At 37.0% G+C, this 20356-nt stretch overlaps 1 protein-coding gene across 6 annotated transcripts in view; it reads left to right on the forward strand.

The window, feature by feature from the left end:
* The window catches only part of nek7 (NIMA related kinase 7), a 118185-nt gene that overhangs the window by 89317 nt on the left and 8512 nt on the right, over positions 1-20356 (forward strand). For 5 of the 6 annotated variants that reach the window (XM_062980785.1, XM_008115012.3, XM_008115010.3 and 2 more), the window contains 3 exons: positions 1562-1669; positions 10235-10329; positions 16137-16250. In XM_062980785.1, the coding sequence (XP_062836855.1) occupies positions 1562-1669; positions 10235-10329; positions 16137-16250 (317 nt within the window). The remainder of the gene's footprint in view (positions 1-1561; positions 1670-10234; positions 10330-16136; positions 16251-20356) is intronic. The other variant, XM_016995195.2, reaches the window with a different exon arrangement.

The following is a 20356-nucleotide window of genomic DNA, read 5'->3' on the forward strand; positions in this document are numbered from 1 at the left end:
GAGCACTGAGCTGGGAAAAATAAAGCTCCACTTGTGCCAAAAAGGTTGGCAACTTGCACCTGGTTCCGTCAAAGCGTTCAGGAGTCAAAACATGTCCTTTCACAGCGTGAGCTGCTTGACTGACGGTAAAAGCCGTTTGTATTTGCTCAAATTTGGCCCTTAACTCCTCCATCGTCTTCCTGACGGGTTTATTACTGCAATAAACTTTTTATGGGCGTTGGGCAATCTGTCAAGGACAGAACGCCACAAGATTCAAGATAACAGAGTTTATTGGATTACAGAACTCAAAAATGCCCGTAAAATACAAGGGCCAGGCAGTATTAGCCTTTAGGAGCAAAAAGGGACAAGGAAAAAACGTTCAAAAGATAAACCGGATTAAACCGGAGTTTAATCCGGGTAAAAACAAACTGCTTGCTTCAGCCTGGGGATAAACAAAACAAAAGCCGAGGAACAAAAGATACAAAAGAATGCAACTAATTGGCAGCAGATTCCTCTCTGCTGCCAACATTGTGCTTAGAGTAACTTGCGTCGCTCCCACACACACAGCAGACAGGATTTCCAACACGAACAGATCAGCCAAGGATTGTAGCAGTAGAGTAGACCCAGTTCCTTTCCGTAGATCAAAGCCAGAAGCAGACGTTTGTAGTTTCCAAGTCCAAGAAGGGGGAAGTCAAGCCGTGGTCAGTTCAGTCCGAATTTCAAAGCAGGAGATGGCGTCCGTCAAGAAGACGACGGAAGGTCAAGCTAATAAGAGTAAGCACAGGTTTGCACAAACAAATGCCCACACAATTCCTCCCGCCGTCTGACCCTGAATTCCAAAACAACTTACGTATCAGCACACGAAAACACACCAGTCTTCAGGAAAGCGTCCCACACAGATCCCAAGCGTTCGTCCAGATTACCTTGCCCAACGCAATTTGCAATTGCTCCCAAGCCCCATTTTATGCCAGTTACAAATCCTCATCACTGTCAGCTGTCCTCCTTAACCCGGGCGTTTCCTCATCACTTTCCTCATCAGAGCTGGAACACCTCTGACTACGCCCCACAGCATCTCCAGCTGTGGATCCCGTCCCATCCCTCCAGCTAGACCATGGGTCTAATCCTGAAGGTCCCCATTCATCTTCTATCCCATCATGGCCAGTGGCACCCAATTCCTCCCTCACCCGAGTCCAATCCATCTCATCCTCCTCCGAGCTAACCAGCCCCTCCTCCATTCTCTCCGTAAACCCCTCAAAAGACTCTTCGTCAGATGGTGCTGCAAAAATGTCTTGCAGTCTTTTTCTTTCTCGCTCCTCGAGAGTATCTGACTCTCGAGGAGTCTTACGCCCACGTCTGTCAGTAACAGAGCCATGAGGCTCAATCATAATAACTGTGAGATGTTTTGTGTAAAGCATCTGTAGATCTAAATATTCCCTATTTTTGATTTAAAGCAGACTTCCAATATATTCAATTTGAAACAAAATTTTATGTTTTCTCATCTATTATTTCTAATGGTGCAGGTAATGAAATCTCATCTGCCAGGCAAATAGTTGAACATAATTTTTTTTCTTCCTTTCTACAGATATCAAACCAGCCAATGTATTCATTACTGCTACAGGAGTAGTAAAACTTGGAGATCTTGGACTGGGAAGATTTTTCAGTTCTAAAACCACAGCTGCACATTCATTAGGTTGGGAAGTTTTTCTTGATATTTGTAACAATGCATGAAAACTAAGTTCAAAAATGCAAAGTAGGTGCATGTTCAATGGGGTTTGATATAGTAATAGACGCTGAACAATCTGTTATACCAGACATTAAATATTAGCCTTTAGACTGTGAAATAAATTCTAACTGAGAATTGAGCTGTTCTTTGTGGTGAAACTCTTGTATCTGTGTATTTGGGGAGGATTTTTTAAAAGTCGACCTCTATTTTGGTATAGTACGGCAGTCAGTATATAATGTTAATTCTTGAATTAGGATTCTCGGGATTTGAATCATGGAAACCCCTTGCATGCCTTTGGCAAGTCACATCTTCTCAGCTTCAGAGGAAAGCAATGGCAAGCCCCTTCTGAGCAAAGCTCCTGTGATAGATTTAGTTTAGAGTTTCTGTAAATTTAGTATGACTTACAGGTATGGAACAACAACAACAAAGATGAACTTGTAAAGCAGTGCAAGAATGGAGAGCAATTCCTCCTTTTGCACTACAAACTCTGAAGGAGGCAGGATGTATTGGATTGCAATATAGTACTTGTAAAATCTTGGGAAGCATGAACAATGCTAAAGAAGCATAGTAAGTTGCAGTTCCAAATATTTGGAAATAACCTACGGGCTTATTTGGCATTTAATAGTTATAAGATTGTGCTAACATGTATACCTCATAAAAGACAAAACAGTTCACACCAGGTAGCAGAATATAATGCTGTAATATTATAAATATATTCTGACAAGTAATTTGTTATTAATTACCCTTAACCAGTAGGAAAGCACTGTTTAGTCTCTAACCAAGAATTAATGGTAAGTGTATTTGGAACAATTAACATTTTAAGATGCTTTATAGGACTGTTCACATCCATATAGTTCATGCTGTTTCTGAGACATGGAGAAACTTGATTGTCAGTGTAAACAGTATCTCCATGAGGAGAGCCACAACAGTTGCAAGACACTGTTATACTTGGGACTAGTCCCACTGTTTTGAAATTATTCAGTTTACAAATGAAAGTAGCATCGTGTATCAGGAAAAGTGTCTAGGTCGTACATGTTAAATAAGATCATTGGTTGCCATGTTTATCCTGTAACTAACACAGCATTTGGGAAAGCATAAAATACATTTAGAGATGTATAAAGAACTAGTAACTAAATTAAATCCAAAATACATACTCATTTAGCCCTAACTCTGTAACATTACTTAAAGCTGGAGTCCAAGCAAAGTTTCAGAGTCAAACTGTTTTACCCTAAGTGAAAACCTAGGAAAGTAGATAGTAAAGAGGAAGCTTACTTTATACGCAAGCCTTGTGCACAATGACAGTAAAAAAAAATTCACTCAGCTTGTGGAATATTACTGTGCCCTTGTGCAAGTGGAATGTGCTGGAGATTTACCAGTCATCCTATTTCTTTCATATATCCCATCCCATGTTCTGGAAGGCCATCTTACCCCCAGAAACAGCTAGGGAGGATGTCAGAAAAGTACAATAGGAAAGTATGACTTCTATGTCACCCATAGGCTCCAATGGCGCCTATGCAAGTCATGGGCTTCTGTGGCTCTTACGCCATCCATATATTGGATGGTTTCAGAAGAGGGAGCTAAATATTTTTCTCCAAGTATTAATATTCCTCTATAGATTTCTGTGCTTCCCAATTTCCCTGACTAGTTTTAACTTCTCTATGGTATAAATAAATTTGCCTCTCTAAACAATTAGGTGTGAATATGTGTGCAAGTATGTTAGGGCACTTCTAGATGCAGTCTACATTGCTGCTTGATTACTCTTGGCTCTTGAAAATACAATACAAGGACTTTTTTTGTTGTCACAAATCCTCAAGATTGTCCTCTGAAGTTTGGGTTCCTTCTAATTTAAAGGGATGGTACTGGTTTCCTTCGGGTCCAACCTATGTTTGAGATCGCATCTCTTTCTATGAACAAGTACGGGCAGGCCTTGAGATCGGCAGGGGAGGCCCTTCTCTCGGTCCCACCACCGTCTCAAGCGTGGTTGGTAAGGATGACAGAGAGGGCTCTCTCTCTGGTGGCTCCCCAACTCTGGAATACCCTCCCAAAAGAGATTAGCCCCCATCCTTCAGTCTTTCCAATCCAGCCTAAAAACATGGATTTTAAAATAGGCTTTTGACCTTGCGTAAGCTGAAATGGACCCATATGAGGTTGACATTTTGGCACTTTATTTGTGATTTGATGGCAGCTAGTTTTATCTATAGTTTTCTGCGTTTTTTAAAATTGTGAAATTTTATTTTATGTTATACTAGCTTTGCCCGGCCACGCGTTGCTGTGGCAAAGTGGTGGTGGTATTGGTTAAAAATTGTTGTGTAATTTTTATTTGACGTTATTTGCAATTTTTTATTAATTTTATTGTAAGTTATATTTTTATTTATTATATTTTATTATTTTCTTGTATTATTTTTAGTTATTTTCTGTTATTATAGTATTTTATTGTATTAATTTTTAGTGTTTATTATTATTTTTTATTGGGTTGCTAGGAGACCAAGGAGCTTAGCTTTCTAACTGGCAGCAATTGGATAAAAGCAATTATTCCTCTCTCTCTAATTAGGACTTTATTTTTCTTTTCTTTTTGTTGTATCAACCTAGAGGCGTGGATGATGGGTTGTGTTGTCAAATTTCGAGGTTGGGGGGCCTGTAGTTTTGTTGTTTTGTGGGTCGCCGTGATGCCATCACTCTTTTATATATATAGATGTGTTTGTTATAATTGTATGTGACATTGTTTTATATTCATGTACTGTTTTATGTTATATGCTGCACCCTGGAGTGCCTTTGTAAGCCACCCCGAGTCCCTTCAGGGAGATAGTGGTGGGATATAAATAAAGTTGTTGTTGTTATTATTATTATTATTATTATTATTATTATTATTATTATTATTCCTTGAAGGATTATTGTTAATTCTGATTAATTTATCTAGGTTGGATTCATAGACGGCTTACAACCTTGACATTGATTATGAAAGCCTTAGTTGATCAGCAATCAACTAAGGCCCCTTCTACACTGCCATATATAATCCAGATTATCTGCTTTGGGCTGGGTTATATAGCAGTGTAGACTCATAATGTGGATTATCTGATTTGATAATCTGGATTATATGGTAGTCTAGAAAGGGCTTCAATGTTGCTATAGAGCCAGACATGTAGCCGGGGAGGGGGGGCTTGAGGGGCGTCAGCCCCCCCCCCCCCCAAAATTATCAGGGTGGTCCGCGAGAAGGCCTTACATTTATTATTTAAACTGTTACGTTTATTTATATCATGATCTGATCACCATGCTCAATATATCCCATATGCAGGGGGGTATTGGGATAACGATACAAAAGGTTTGCTACGGTAGATCCTCTCTCACCCAGACTCAGCCCCCCTCCCCCGAACCAAAATCCCAGCCCCTCTCGAATCAAAATCCTGGCTACGGGCCTGTATAGAGCCTATACTGAACCTCAGGATCAAAACTTCCAGAAACACAACAATGGCTAACCAAGGCGCCTACACTGCCATATGTTCCAGAATATTAAAGCAGATAATCCAAATTATGTGCTTTGGACAGGATTATATGAGTCTACACTACCATATAATCCAGATAATCAGGATTTTATATGGCAGTGTAGAAGGGGCCCATGTCTCTGTGCGCATTTTTGCTCACATTTCGAACTGAAGGTTTCATAGTTTCTGAGATGACTGCACTGAATCTATGTCTAGGTCTCATAAAATAAAAACAATTCCTACAAACAGCAGGAATATATATGAGATGTATTTTTCCCACATGTCTTGAAGAGAGACTTCTACTCAGTATGAACCCGCCATGAGATGAAGACAGAACCTCCACATCATATGTCTCTTCTTTTAGATTGCACAATAGCATTCATTGTGCTCAGCAAACAAGAAAGAACCATAGACTTCTTCCACTTAGTAGGTTAACCTTCTTTCATCTCATGCAGAGTTCCTTTTGTGCTTTGTGGGGTGTTCATTTATAGTTCTCTCGGATATTTGTGGATAAGGGTACATCCACACTACACTGACATTAGTCTCTTGCAGAGATAATAACTACCATTCCCAATCTCTTGTTGAAATTCTATACCAATGGTTCTCAGCCTTTGAGAATTTAGCTCCCAGAAACCCCTACCAGCTTGCCCAACTGTCAGGAATTCTGGGAACACTTGGAGGACCATGGGTTAGGAACCACTGTTCTATACAATACTACACTTGATCTTAGCCAAAAGGCCGAGAAGCAATCTATACAATAGGAAAATCTAGAAACCATGGGAAAAATTGTTTTCTCAAAGATCTCTTTTTCCAGAAAAAAATTGAAAATAAAAAAAAATGGAAAATAAAAGAATTTTGATATATTTTCTTTAGGGATGATGAATAAAATATTTAAGACAATATTTACATTTCCAGAATTCTTTCTAAAAAACAGAAAGAGAAAACTTCTGCAGGGCTCTGAATGCGATTTCCTGCTTCTTAGCAGGGGGTTGGACTGGATGGCCCATGAGGTCTCTTCCAACTATACTATTCTATGATTCTATCTGATAATTGTAATTTTTGGTCTTTGTATTCTTTTCTCAGTTCTTTTCATGGGTTTATGTTTGTTTGGCACTGTGGGCTCATTCCTTTATTTTTCAGTAATATTAGTAGTTTATTCTGTTTTTGACACTTCTAATAAAGTGGCAGAACTAAAGAGGATTCTAATAGTTTAGAACCTTTTAGTTTCATTCATGACCAAAAAACCCTAAAGGGGAATTAAATTAGGACCTACTTTTGACTTTATACAGGCAGTCCCTGAGTTGCAAACATCCAACTTACATATGACTTACATATGTCTGTAACTGACAGGTGAGACGATAGGAAGTGAGAGGAAATCTACCTCTAGGAAGGGAAATTCACTCCTGTTATCACAGGGAAAAAGTGTCTCCACTGAAGGTTTATCACCAGTCCTAGCTTCTGAACAGGGGCACAAATAGGAAAGCAAATATTACAGGGGTGTTAGCACTTCACTATGCTATCTAGAACTTTTTTGGGGTGGAATTAGACTTAAAAATGTACCTGTTCTGACTTACATATAAATTCAACTTAAGAACAGACCTACAGAATATATCTTGTTTATAACCTGAGGACTGCCAGTATACTGAACATGACTTTTGGCTAAGCAGAATTATATACATGTGTCATATTACGTATACAGTAAACTAGATTTCATGTTCTTAAATGAATGAGGTGATTTTTAATTTGAAAACGTTATCACAGTTTTTCTTTTAAAAAATTCTGAAAAAAATAGAGCCTGGGATTTTATTTTTTGTGCCTTCACAATTTCTGGAGAGTTTATATCTCTACTTCTGCAAAGCTACAAACAGAGTAAAATAATGGAATCTATTTCTCTGTTGCTTGTTTGTAGCATCTACTAAACAGAGGTAAAGTCATAATGGACCAGGGATGACTTTACCTCTCAAATATTTTGGACATCAAGCTCTAGAAGCTCCAATCAGCATAGTTAATGGTGATGGATTGTGAAGAGCTAAGCTAGCATAGTGGTTTGAATACTGGTCTCTAGTAGCCTAGAATTCAAATTCCTGCTCAGCTTTGGAAATTCCCATCAGGACCCCAGGAAAGATGTTCTCTCAGCCTTAGAGTGAAGGCAGTGGGAAACCTCCTTTGAGTAAATCTTGCCAAGAACATCCCATAAGATGCATAATATGTAAGCTAACCTGAAGGCCCATTACAACAATAGATCATGGGAGCTGCAGTCCAGTGATCTGCCCAGGAGGCTTACAATTGTGCACTAGGCACACATTTTTCATTTTGAGTAATTCTTGATATACCTCTTCTTAATAAATGTAATGTATTTAAAATCAGTTCATGCCAGTGGCCATTGCATGCTACATTCTTGTGTTAGTCTAGTCTGTTGTTAATTATTCACTGCATGAATATGTTCTTGCTTTTATCCATCCCATACCTCTTGCCAATCAGTTTTTTTTCAAATGACCCTCATGTTCTGGTATTTTGAGAAGAATGAAAGAAAGGGCCTTTGAAAGGACCGAAGCTGTCTGTGTTGTTAAACTGATCTTAGTAGGATGTAGCAGTTCTTTCTTTCATTTGTTTGTGTGAAGTCTGAAAGTCATTATTGAAAGCTTCAGTTTGTATTATAGTTGAGGTGTTAGGCTAGGCTAAACTGTGCAAAATGCAAGCATTTACTCTCCTTTTTCTGTATCATCAATCTTTCACACTCATCTCAACCCCCTAAAGTAACAGCAGGTTTCTGAGAATGACTGGCTAAAGGTACTTTTGCTTTTGGTGCACTATCTTTAAACCTTAGTGTTTTCCACTGCCCCCTGTAGATTCTGTGAAGTCTTTCTCCACCAATCCCCCGCTCTGTGTGTTAGACCCATGAAAACTGCAAATCTGTGCAAATCAGATGAGTATTACATTGGCTTTGGTTTTGTGGTGCAGAGGGTGTTATGTGAAGTTGTTTTAGCTTTTGTTTTGTTGATGGGTAAATACAGAATTGTTTTTTCCAGGTCAAATTTATATTGCAAAAGTAATTTTCAGAACCATGTTTTATTCTGCTAATCTTCAGCATCATTTTTTTAAGTTTCCTTTAACAACATTTTTGATATGGAAGTTTTAAAAAATTGCAGCCCTTTAAAATTGAGGAATGTGGTGGCTCTTACCAATTAGGTAGTCAGTAAGGAAGTGATTTTTCCCACTGTGTCAGAGCAAAACTTTCCTGTTGGATGTTTTTTGGAGGCATGGACCAAGTTGCTTTGAGCACTCTAGATAGGGAATAGTAATGAACAATTCGCTCTACCAGATTAAGGGGTGTTTGCCAAGCATGTTGTAAGACAAGCTGGTTTACATGGACATATAAATTTGGTTAATGATTCAACTCTAGTACTCACATGCTTTGGACTTCTACATCCAGATTTCCTGATCATTGGCAATACTGGCTGAGACTTCTGGGAGTTGAAGTCCAAAACACCTAAAAGACAAGAATTTAAACACTTATGTAGTTTACTATTTGTACCCCTTTACCTGGGAGAAAGCACAATTAAAAGCTGTAGAGTTTATATATCTGAGTAAAGATGTACGGAATGGTAGTGCTTTTACCACCACAATACATAAATAGTACAGTCAGCCCTCCATATCCATGGATTCTGCATCCATGGATCTAACAGTCTATGTCTTGAAAATATTCTGAAAGAAAAAAGTTCTAAAAGTTGTACCTCGATTTTGCCATTTTATATGAGGAATACCATTTTATGATGCCAATGTGACTTGAACATTCATGGATTTTGGTATCCAGAGGGGTCCTGGAGCCAAATCTCAATGAATAGTATGGCTCATTATAAAGTAAAAGAATGAAGTTGGTTAAAGATCTATATTCATTTTGAAAGCGTTATATAACTAGCCAATTTCTGAAAAGCTTTTGAGTTTCAGTCATCTTCAGCTCCAATGTAACTCATATCAATCCAAAGCATTTTTACTTAAGAAATCATATTACATATGATCTGTTTGGGAATTAATGTTATTGCTAGGAAAAGTTCTTTTGTATGTGTGGTATTGCACACATGCAATTTTGCTTTGAAATGTGTTTTGTGTTTTCTGGAAAAAGGACAAATATCAGAAATCTGAGCAGAGGGACAGTATATGATATATAAGAAAATTGTCCTGTGTGAAGAAGTCTAAAGAGGTGTTGGTATTGATCCTAATGGGATTGCCTTTTACAAACCCACACATGCACATACAAAGAGAGCGTAAGAGTTAGTCCATTTGTTCTACCATCTTCTTTTTTCTTTTTTCCAGCCATTGATCCTGATATTTCAGTTGCTCCTCATTAAATACATGAGAAATGTTCTGCAAGAATTTTTTTGTAAAAAATCCAGTTTTGTTTCTCGAAAGAGGACTATTTATCGTATTTTGTTTCGCAAAATTGGAATGACAATATTCTTTTTCACATTAAAATTAAAAGGCAACTTGTTCATTAGATATCTTGAAAACACAATTAGTTATATTTGTTTTGTTTTAAATATAGAATATGGCAAAATCAAGATTTTTTTTCTGAATCAGTTATTAGAAAAAGGCTAAAGTATTAGTCAAATATCCCATTAATTATCCAACCATAATATAATTTTTGTGTTATAAATGCTGTGCAAACATGCTGGTATTATAAAACACTATGTGAGTCTTATAATTTGCAACCATAAAATTAATGTAATGCTACATTATTGGAATTAGGAATTAGTAGTAATTCTAGTAAACTGAATTGTTTTTTTTCTTTTTGTATAAGCCATTTATCATATAACTAAACCTTACTAATCAATTGAAATATGGTTGCAACCATGCAAGTTTATGTTGGTGTTAAAAGATTTCTCTGTGGAATATGTAAATTCTTATATCTTCTTAAATGTGACGTTGTGTGCTCTTAATATCTGTAATTAACATGAAGTAATTTTCACAGTCCAAATGCAAGAATGTAAATTACCTGAAAATATGTTGATGATGTATTACGTTTCTGTTTATTATATTTCTATTTTTATTGCAGTGGGAACACCTTATTACATGTCTCCAGAGAGAATCCATGAAAACGGATATAACTTCAAATCAGACATCTGGTCCCTAGGATGTCTCTTGTATGAGGTAATAATAACGGCAATGGCAGTAATGCTGATTTTCTTTATGTATATACTAGACTGCTTCTCTTCTAAGATCCTGTTGCTTATTTTTGTTCTGTTGTTTACTTAGTAATATATCAATATTAAGGAGAAGTCTAGGAATGTGACATTTTACAGTTGACATAACATGCATCTGTTCTAAAGGGTGTGATCTAGCCACATTAAAACCTGTGAGAAACATTAATCATATTTGTTCATCTTGCTTTTACTTGGAAATTATTTATTCCAAATAAAGACACATGTTCAGTACCAAGGCTAGCTCTATTAAGGGGAAAGATCTAAGTAGAAACACTTTTCTTAGATTCATAGAACACACCAAACTTGAAGAATTGACCAGTGGTTATTGCAAACTAAAACAAAACTATCCTCTGCTTTAAAATGTTTTAGCCGTGAACTTTGAAGAACATTAGGGTGAAAACTGGTTGGGATTACTAGGGACATGTCAGTGGTTCTTAAGGAGCTATCAAAATATTTACAACTGTTAAAAACATGAGATCACTGTTGGATGAATTAATATCTGTCAACCCTGCCTCCTAAAGTATCTAATGCAAAATAAGGCTGTGAACAGGTACCCATTCATTCACATATGTACGTATTAATTATATTGCCACCCTTTTCTCTAGCTTAATGTTAATGAAACAGAAAGCAACAAGATAACCCAGTTGAAGCAAATCCTTCAGGACATGCACAGATGCTTCTAAGATTTCTCCCACAGGGCTGTACTGCTGCTATCCGAACGCTCTCTGGAGAAACCCTCCCAGCTCAAAAGCTTCCAGGTGAAGTGATGAACCACCTGCCTCCGTGATTCAGCAGAACTCACCAAAGCTTTCCATCAGGATAAACACCTGCTAGTACAGAATGGGGATTTTGTGAATTACCTGCTCATATTTCACACCAATTTCTTTCCCTTTTAAAAAAATCAACTTGGTGCCAAAATGATCTTTCTCTTTTACTGTCACACAAAGACACTCACAGAGCAGATATAACCATATAGACAATTGCCATTTCAGTAGCCTTTGATTGGTAGAATCTGGCTTTTTCAAATAATAATAATCATAATGACTAGACTCTTACTCCTCACGAGAATCCTTTTCATGTTGATTCCCTTGCACTTATAAAGAGCCCTACTAGGATCACTTGACTGCTCAAGGGAAATATTTTTTCAGGTGTCCTTGATACTATGGCTGGCATGGATTTATTGTGCTTTTTTTGGTAGAAGAAGCATTATATGGATCCTAAAATCCTTATGCTTTATATTTCAAATCCAGAATAAATCTAAAATGGAAATTGAAATGCAAAAGAGTTTATTTTCTGCAATAGCCATTTAGATTACATCTAGCATGTGTGTTCAGTTTAATGTAAATTTCAAGGACCAAAAACTGTTTAGTGATTAAAACTTCAATGGAATAATTCCTTTATAAATAGATATCAGGTTAGGAATCAGTGAATCTGATTACGCTGCTACTAGCAGTATGCATTTCTAGAAACAATCCTTTATGAAATTAGAAGCTATGTTTTTTATTAACATTTTTCTCTTTGTTTTTGCCAATTAGAATTGTAGTAGGATTTCAAAGGCTTTTGCACTTAAGGGTTTATTTCTTGGCACATATTGTAAAGGATGTAATATTGATCTCTTTCTCAGAAAGAATAGTTTGCTATTGCATTTCATATTTCTTAAAATTATTCCTCATATTTTTCTGATAAATCAAAGATGGGAATGGCTATTTGTTATGCAGCAGAATAATCTGGTTATCATATGGTTGGCATATACACTGGTGCAAATAAGATATTTCCCAATTCCTGAAACTAATGACCAGTCAGCTCTATTTTATTTGACTGTCCACAGATTATGTCCATTTGAAATCCATATAGTTGTGCCAGTTATTTGTAAAATAAATAATATACTTGTAGGCCAACTCATAAAATGGTTTATATGGAGCAGACAAATTTGAGACATTAATAACAATGGGCCTGAAACAGTACAAGCTTTTCAGTTTCACTGTGCTATGAGATGGATTTATTTGTTCCTGATTGTTCAATATGTTTAAGGTGCAATTTAAAATGCATTAATTAGTTGCAGATTAGTTGGATTTATCCATTGCATTCAACTTAACAGCAGGCAGATTTGGACCTTCTTTGTGACATCTATGAAGGTTTTTGCAACATTTTCAAGAAATCGCCTTTAAATTTACATTTTATTTGACTGTTAATTTGTTTCAGTTTGATTAGATTTTAATCTAAGCTTCCGTGTATTTTTCTGCTCCTTGCTAGTGTATATGGTGTATCACTTACAGATTGTTAATCCTTATTGCCTTTGCCCACTACAAGGATTTTTAAAGGTTCATCTTACAATTAAAAAATTAGACTTTCAAATATTCCCGAGATGATTTTTCTTAATAAAAAACCCTTACCACCAAAAACATTCTCTAATCACCGTGGTTTTTAATTGATATGCAACAAGGTAGATTTTACTAATTAAAATCAAGATGCCATGCTTTTGCTACACGGACCTTTACATGGAAAAGTAGGTTTTACACATTTCCTTTATTGTTCAGCACAGCAATTGCATCCGTACAGGGTCGTAGGTTGGTGGCTTACAGTTCCCCCTCCCAAAAAAGGAGAGTGAGCAAGCGAGCAAGCGAGCACACATTGCCACCAGCCCTGAAGACAGACAGTGGGCTTTCGTCCCTCAGACACCCCCAGAATACTAAGCAGGAAAGTCAGACCCTGGAGGTCAGGGAGCAAGTCAATCATTCTCGCGATCGTCTCAGTGTGGAGGATCAAATTAGCCTGAAAAATTCAGCTGCTGGGAGGAGAGGGCGAGCAGCTGTCAGGGGCAGCAGCGAGATGCACTAATGAACCAGATGAATAGTGCAAAAGCTTGAAAATAAAAACAGGACAGTTGACATTTTTCATCTGTCAAAGCAGGAGATGCATGAAAATATAGTATTCCTGTTTTAACTCCTTAGGGGACATTCAGGTTTTCTTTCTTTTCTTTTCTTTCTTTTTTTTTTTAACACCCCGCAGTGTTCAGACAAAAGTACTTTTTAATGAACACCTATTGTACCAACAGTGACGGTGCCTGCATTTATTTTGAATTTTTTGCATACAAACAGGTTCTGTTGATGGGGTTTCTGGCTTTGATTTTTTTCGCATTTAACACACACCCCAAATGGAGGGGCATGAATTATGATTTTCAAGATTTAATAATATGGAGGGCAGTATTGTTGGGAAACTACTTTTCTTGAGAGCCTTAATCCCTTTGCTCTTAGGGGCTTAAAATATACAGTATTTATGATATCCAATTAGTTTGCATAGCTCTGATGGGTTTTGATATCCTTTCTATGAAACTGCTGTCTTTCTTTTGGAGTCTTCCTTCCCAGCAGTCTTCTTGCTATATTGCTGCAGAAACAAGTAGCATTTTCAGCTGCGAAGGAGTTAATGTTCTGTCTGGAAGACCATAAGACAGATGAGAGCCATTTTCAGCTTGTCCTGTCCCTGCTGAAGCTCACTGAGTAGCACAGCATGGACTAGCGTGTTTCACACACACTCTGCCTGTCTGGGGAATGTACACATTGTCCTTCCAAAATCAAACTTATTAGCACATGTAGAAAAGGGTGACTGACTTTGGGGCAGCGCTGCACTCCGAGCCGTGCTCATGCTGCTGCGGTTCAGAGATTTAAAGGGTTTGGGAGGCAATACGAACATTTTTCTACAAATCCTTTTAAAGTTACCAACCTCACTGTGGTATTTGTTTGCTATTGAAATGTCAGGAGCCAGCATTACCTTGAAATAAACATTGAAATTTACTAATGATATTTGGAAGTTGCTCTTTTTCTTTGAATATATTTTAACAAAAGATGTGGTGTATGTATGTATTGTATAGAGTTATGTCTGCAAAAATGGGGTGTTTTGTGAGTATTAAATTGCTCCCCAACTCCAGTTTGTTGTTATACCTATTAGATTTCATTCTGCAGAATTGCAGTTATTTCTCTTTTCTGTGCCTAGCTGTTTCCTTTTAGAATGGAAAATAACTCTCTGCCTTTAAAATCTGTTGTTGTCATATTTCACTAAGTATACCTTAAAGGCACCATAGTCTGCCTGATTCTGTAGGCTAAGCGGGGTCATCCCTTGGTTAGTAACTGGATGGGAGTCTGCCAATGAATACAAGATGCTGTAAATTACATTTCATAGGAAGGGATTGGCAAAACCACCTCTGAGAATTTTTTGCCTAAGGAAATCCTATGAAATCCATGGGGTCAGCATAAGTCAATATGTGCCTTGAAAGCACATACAAACAGAAATAGTAAAGTGCAAATAAAATGGGTCATGGCAATACAAAGTAATAAATAGAATGGCATATATATGTAAGACAAAAGGATTAGCTTTTCTGAAAGTAGCCAAAAGAGTATATGCATTAAGGACCGTGCTAACATATTTTACATCAAGGAATATGTCCAATGGGAAAAAGCCTATAGTTCAGTGGTTATCTATAAAAGGGCCCAGATTGTGCTCTATCATATTTAGGCAGAACTTGAAATGACTCTCTGAAATCTAGGGAAGCTACCGTAATTCACTACAGATTATGTTTGTGTTTGTGTTTATGTGTGGAAGTGGCTGTTATGTTGTCCTCCAAATGTTGTTGAAATGCATCTTCCAGCAACCCTGAGTAGTATAGTCAGTGACGAGGAATGATGGGCACTATCATTCAGTAGCATCTGTAGTGCCATCCAATTTCCACCTCAGTTGTAGATAGGGGTGACCCAAATGGGCCAATAGTCTGACTTCATATCAAGTTCAATCTTCATTGGTGCCATTTTGGGAAAATAGCTCAAGTTCTCGGGGAAAGCTGGACTACAAATTGAAATAAATAGTTTATCAAAATCATGTTGGGTTTTTGCAGTAATTGATGGTTATATGGCCACTTTTAGATAGATTTAAGGTTTACCATTATATCTGGACAATAGTTACTTTATTAAAATCCAAGAAAATATCATTAGAACAAATATATTCTAGAAAACAACTTTAGATGCATTCATAGATTATTTTTTAAACTTCACTTGGCTTCAGTAGAAGTCTCTGTTCCCTTGTGAAAAGTGTATTTAGGTTCAGGAAACTAGGGGCCTTTCCTCACAGCCACATAATCCAGAATATTAAGGCAGATAATCCACAATATCTGCTTTGAACTGGGTTATTGGAATCCCTACTGCCATATAATCCAGTTTGATGTGGATTTTATACAGCTGTGTGTAAGGGGGCTAAGGCTAATAAAATCCATATTATTTGCTTTGAACTGGATTATATGGCAGTATAGACACTAATCTTATAAATGAAAATTTACAACCAGTAGTATTTGTAGCAAGTTTTTGTTTGTAAAAGATGTGCTTTTTCTCTATATGCAGGAAAAACTGCTTGAAACTAAAAATTTCTGAGTAATATTCTGGTTACAGAAATACATTTATTTTATTTACAAAAATGTCATAAATTGGCTATAATGTTAGAGGTACCCACTTTACTGGCCATCAGCATGTCTTATTTAAATGATTCAAACAAATACATGGAATTTGAGGCAGAACATAAAACAAAAAAAGCAACATTTTCTATAATTATATAGAGAGGACTAGTGTTGGTTTCTCTAACCTAAATTAGCTGTATTTCTTAACTGGTATTACCTAGAAAAGATAGCTCCTTGAAATAATTCTTATTATTTTAAATAGCATTTTTCAATGTCTCTCAAAAAGTATTTGTCCATCTTTTTTTCTGTACATATAGATGGCTGCATTGCAAAGTCCATTCTATGGTGACAAAATGAACTTGTATTCCTTGTGTAAAAAGATAGAACAATGTGACTACCCACCTCTTCCATCAGATCACTACTCAGAAGAGGTAAGTTACATCCCTTTTCTCTACAATTCCTTGGAAGCAGTGGCATTATAGCAGGTGCTGCAAAGTGAATGGTACTTTTTTTTTTACAAGTCTTCCTTTGTTTGGCGATCTGAGATGCAGCCCACCATGTAGATGTGTTCTTGCACAGCTTCCATTTATTTCAGTGGTGGCTTCTGAAATAGAACTTCCTTGTCTCTTTGTAAAGGTCTGAACACCTTATTTTCTGTCTGAGCTTGATTCCTGAAGTCAATAGTGCACTCTTAAAGCTTAAATATTTGAATGCACTAGTTCTGATGGAGACTAGTATGAGATGGACCAATTTCTGTTGAGACTGTTTCCGATAATCCGAGTTGCGATTTCTTCTGTGGTTGCTCTTCTATGCAAAAGGGTAAAAATCAGATTATATCACATGGGGGAAATCACTTCAGTGACTAAAAGTAGGTCTTAAATACTCTCTGTTTAAGTCAACTACATCATAGTGAACAATAGGATTCCTTAAATTAATCTGTATGATACTTACTAATGTCATTTCCTGATAACAAATTTCCCTCTGTAATTACTTCTTAGACATGGTTAAAAAACAACAATACACTGTCAAAGGAATCTTTAACACTCATAAGAGGTGCATATTTGAATGGGTTTTCCAACTGATGGTTGCATTTCAAATTACATTCCAAATTGTGCGTAATTTACTAGTGCAATCACTGACGTAGTCTGAGATTATGGAAAGGATTATCACAGTGTGTAACAGAGTCCCCCTTCCTCCCTCTTTTCTAAGCATGTATGTATGGATACATAAAAACTGTGAGGCTGTTGGAGTGAATTGCGGATCTCTATGGTTGAATCTACACTGTCATATAATGGAATTGAATTGGATTATATGGCAGTGTAGACTCATATAATCCAGTTTGCTGCAGTTAGTCTGCATTCTGAAACTGAATTATATGGCAGTGTTGATCCAGTCAATGTGCTTCACACTCTATCTTGCTTTTTTCTGTCTACTAAGCTAGGGAACATACGCTCAGAGCCTATATTTCTTCATCAAAATCATAACTGGACAGGGGAGCTTTGTACATCCTTCCCATTTCCAGTGACAACTTGACGCAGGAGTGCTGTGCAGATCCATATGCTTATGTGGGGATAGAAAAAAGTGAGTGTGTATATATATTTATAGGGGTCCCATAATTATTTATAGGGGTTACAGGGAAGAATCATGCCTGGAGATTCGAAGGTTTCAAGATGTACTGCTGTTTCCATACTGACAAACTTGTGCTTGTGATTTCATTTTGATGCTGAAGATTGCTCAAGAAAAACACAAACTGAAAAACAGCAAAGGTGAAAATGCACTCATGTTAACCAGTGCATTTATGCACACAAGAAGGTCTACACATCTCTCCTTTGTGCATAAGAATGAGTATATTTTCATGTATGTGTAATTTCTCCATCAAGTACAGAAATATTACTGGCTAAATTAGATTAAGATAAAATTACATCAGCTGCAACGCAAGAAAGAGACTCCAGCAACTTATTCTGGTTCTGTGTACATGAATTAAAGATTATGTTGAAGCGTACATAAACGTCCTCTCTGAAATATGTTTTGTAGGTATTAAAGCTTTGTACTGCTCACAGAATGGAGGGTGACTTGTAATTCGAAACCTGGAACCTTCTTGCCTTTCAAGATTTGGATTATTAATAAAAGATTGCAGTCCAGGAATTTTGGTGTGACAATTCGTACCTTTTTATTATTTTGACAAATTCAAATATTGTGTACAGACGTGTGCGCGTGTTTGTTCTCATATTAAGAGGAAGATACTGTGAGGTGGAGTTAATTCTATCCATTAGAGTGTGCAACATATCCTTAATGTAGTCTTCCCAATTAACTGTTTCTTTTTTTTCAGTAGCCATTTTTAATTATTACCCTTTTTTTTGGTAGAATATAAATATGGCATTTCAAGAACCGGAGGCCTAGAAATACAGTAGGGTGTGAACAATAATGCAAAACGATCGCAGGGATGTCAGGGGCCGTTCTTTGTTGTGTCATTCATGCTGTCTTCCTTTTTCCGCGAAGCGCATGAATATTTCACGTATCTGCATCCTCATCCTCTATTCTTCTTGACTAATTTTCAGACTGTCTGAATTTGCATTTCACATGGTAGCTGATTAGGAGATGCCGAGTGCAGCAGTGAAGCCTCAGCAGGCGGTTGCCATGGTGACCTTCAGCAGGATTTTAATGATGATACCACTAGTGGTTCGTTGAAGTCGGCCTGCCTGGAGGGCTACTTCGCTGCAGCTAAGTGTGAAGTTGGATATATGGATTCTCAGCCAAGGGGCAAATATCAAAGTCCAGCCCGGATAGAAGGTCTTGGTGCTGGCGATGCAAATAGATCCCACTTTTTTCTTATTCTTATTCTTATTAACTTAGTCTGCATAGTTTCCGGTTTTTGGGGAGGAGTAGGAGATCGCAAAACCTTGTTATTTCCCATTCAGAATTGGACAGATTTACTTCTTTTTAGAACCATTTTGCTATACCGCGTCACTCAGAAGAACAAACTGTGTTATCAGTTACAAGAATGGGAATAATTTCTTAAGAAAAGCGGTGGTATATTTAAGTGGGTTTAATACAGAAAATGCTGCTAACTGGGACAACTTGTTAGTCCAAAATCTTACCTAATATAAAAATTTTAAAAGAGGGAGGAATACATTTAGCTATTTGGTCTCACTTGTCTTATAATGCATGGAAAGTCATGGACCAGAGGTAACGAGAAGCAGGTTAAAGTATCTTATAGAATACAGGGGCTTCCCAAAGACTTTCTCCTTGAAAATATAGGCTTTCCGTCTGTTACCCAGGTTGAAAAGTGCACTCTCTTGAGCAGTTGGGTTCAGAGATCACTGAACAGTGAAATCCACTTAGATTTTTATGCAACTGAATTTGATGAATGAATTTGCATCAGCTTCACACTGGGCCATTTAAAAGAAAAAGAAAGCCTTCATCACAGAACAATACCATTTAAATGTTTTTTCCCTTTGATTTTTTTTTGTCATGTCACAATAAATTCATTCTATTTTATCATTTATTAGCATTTAAACTGATTGAGAGGGACCTGTTATAATAATGTGGAAAGATTGTGTTCTTCATTAAAGTTGCCAGAGTGAGATCTGGAGGGTTCCTATGCTTTTAATACATGTGTAGAAGATTTTTTTTTCTTCTACACAAGCATTAAAGGTAAATGTTTCTAAACTTTCCATAACACTTCAGCTGGTGTATTCAAACGAAGTCTCATTTTAGTGTACTGAATTTAGCCAATGATTGCAGTTGTCAGACTGCAACCTGAATTTTGAATATTTTTGTTTTGTTGCTTTTTAAAAATTCATTTGATGTGAACAACCAAATGTTTTGTAAATCTACATGCTCTATGCACACATTTCGTGTATTAGTTGTCTCTGTATTTCTATTAAACTTAGTGATATTATGGAACACAAGCTCCTGCTTCTGTGCTGTCGGCCATTGTGGTTCTGATATTGCAGACCAAGATAGGGATATCTAGTTCAGAGTTTGGAATTCTCAGGTCAGTGTGACTGGAAAATATAGTAGAGGAACAAAGGAATAAAAAGCTGGATTTTTCCATTCATGGTCATTCATTGAGATGAGGGCTGATACAGTACATATGTGAGGTACCACAGGTCACCTGAAGTAGACCTTTGTTATGTTGCTGTGGATTAGTTCCATTTATTAGTCCCAACTAAACTTGGTAAGTTAGCACTAACAAAAATTTGAATGATACAGCATTTTTATGCTAATTGCTTCCCTAGTGCAATTTGAGCCTCTGCTTCTGACCCACAACATTCTCAGGCTGATTTAGTGGGAACAAGTGAGGTAGCTTTCTTGGTGGCCGACTTTGTGAATCCCTTCTTACAGAGGCTAGAATGGCTCCCTTCCTACTCTACTTCCTCTAGTAATTGAAAAACTTTCCTATTATGTTAGGCTTTTAGAAATTGAAATGTTTTTAATTAATGAAGGTTCAATAGTTCTTGTATGTCATTGATCAGCAGTGGGTTTTAATAATTTGTAAGCAATTTTGAGTCCCAGTATAAAGTGGGATATAAAT

The sequence above is a fragment of the Anolis carolinensis genome, chromosome 4 (genome assembly GCF_035594765.1).
Source record: "Anolis carolinensis isolate JA03-04 chromosome 4, rAnoCar3.1.pri, whole genome shotgun sequence".
In the NCBI taxonomy this organism is placed as follows: domain Eukaryota; kingdom Metazoa; phylum Chordata; class Lepidosauria; order Squamata; family Dactyloidae; genus Anolis; species Anolis carolinensis.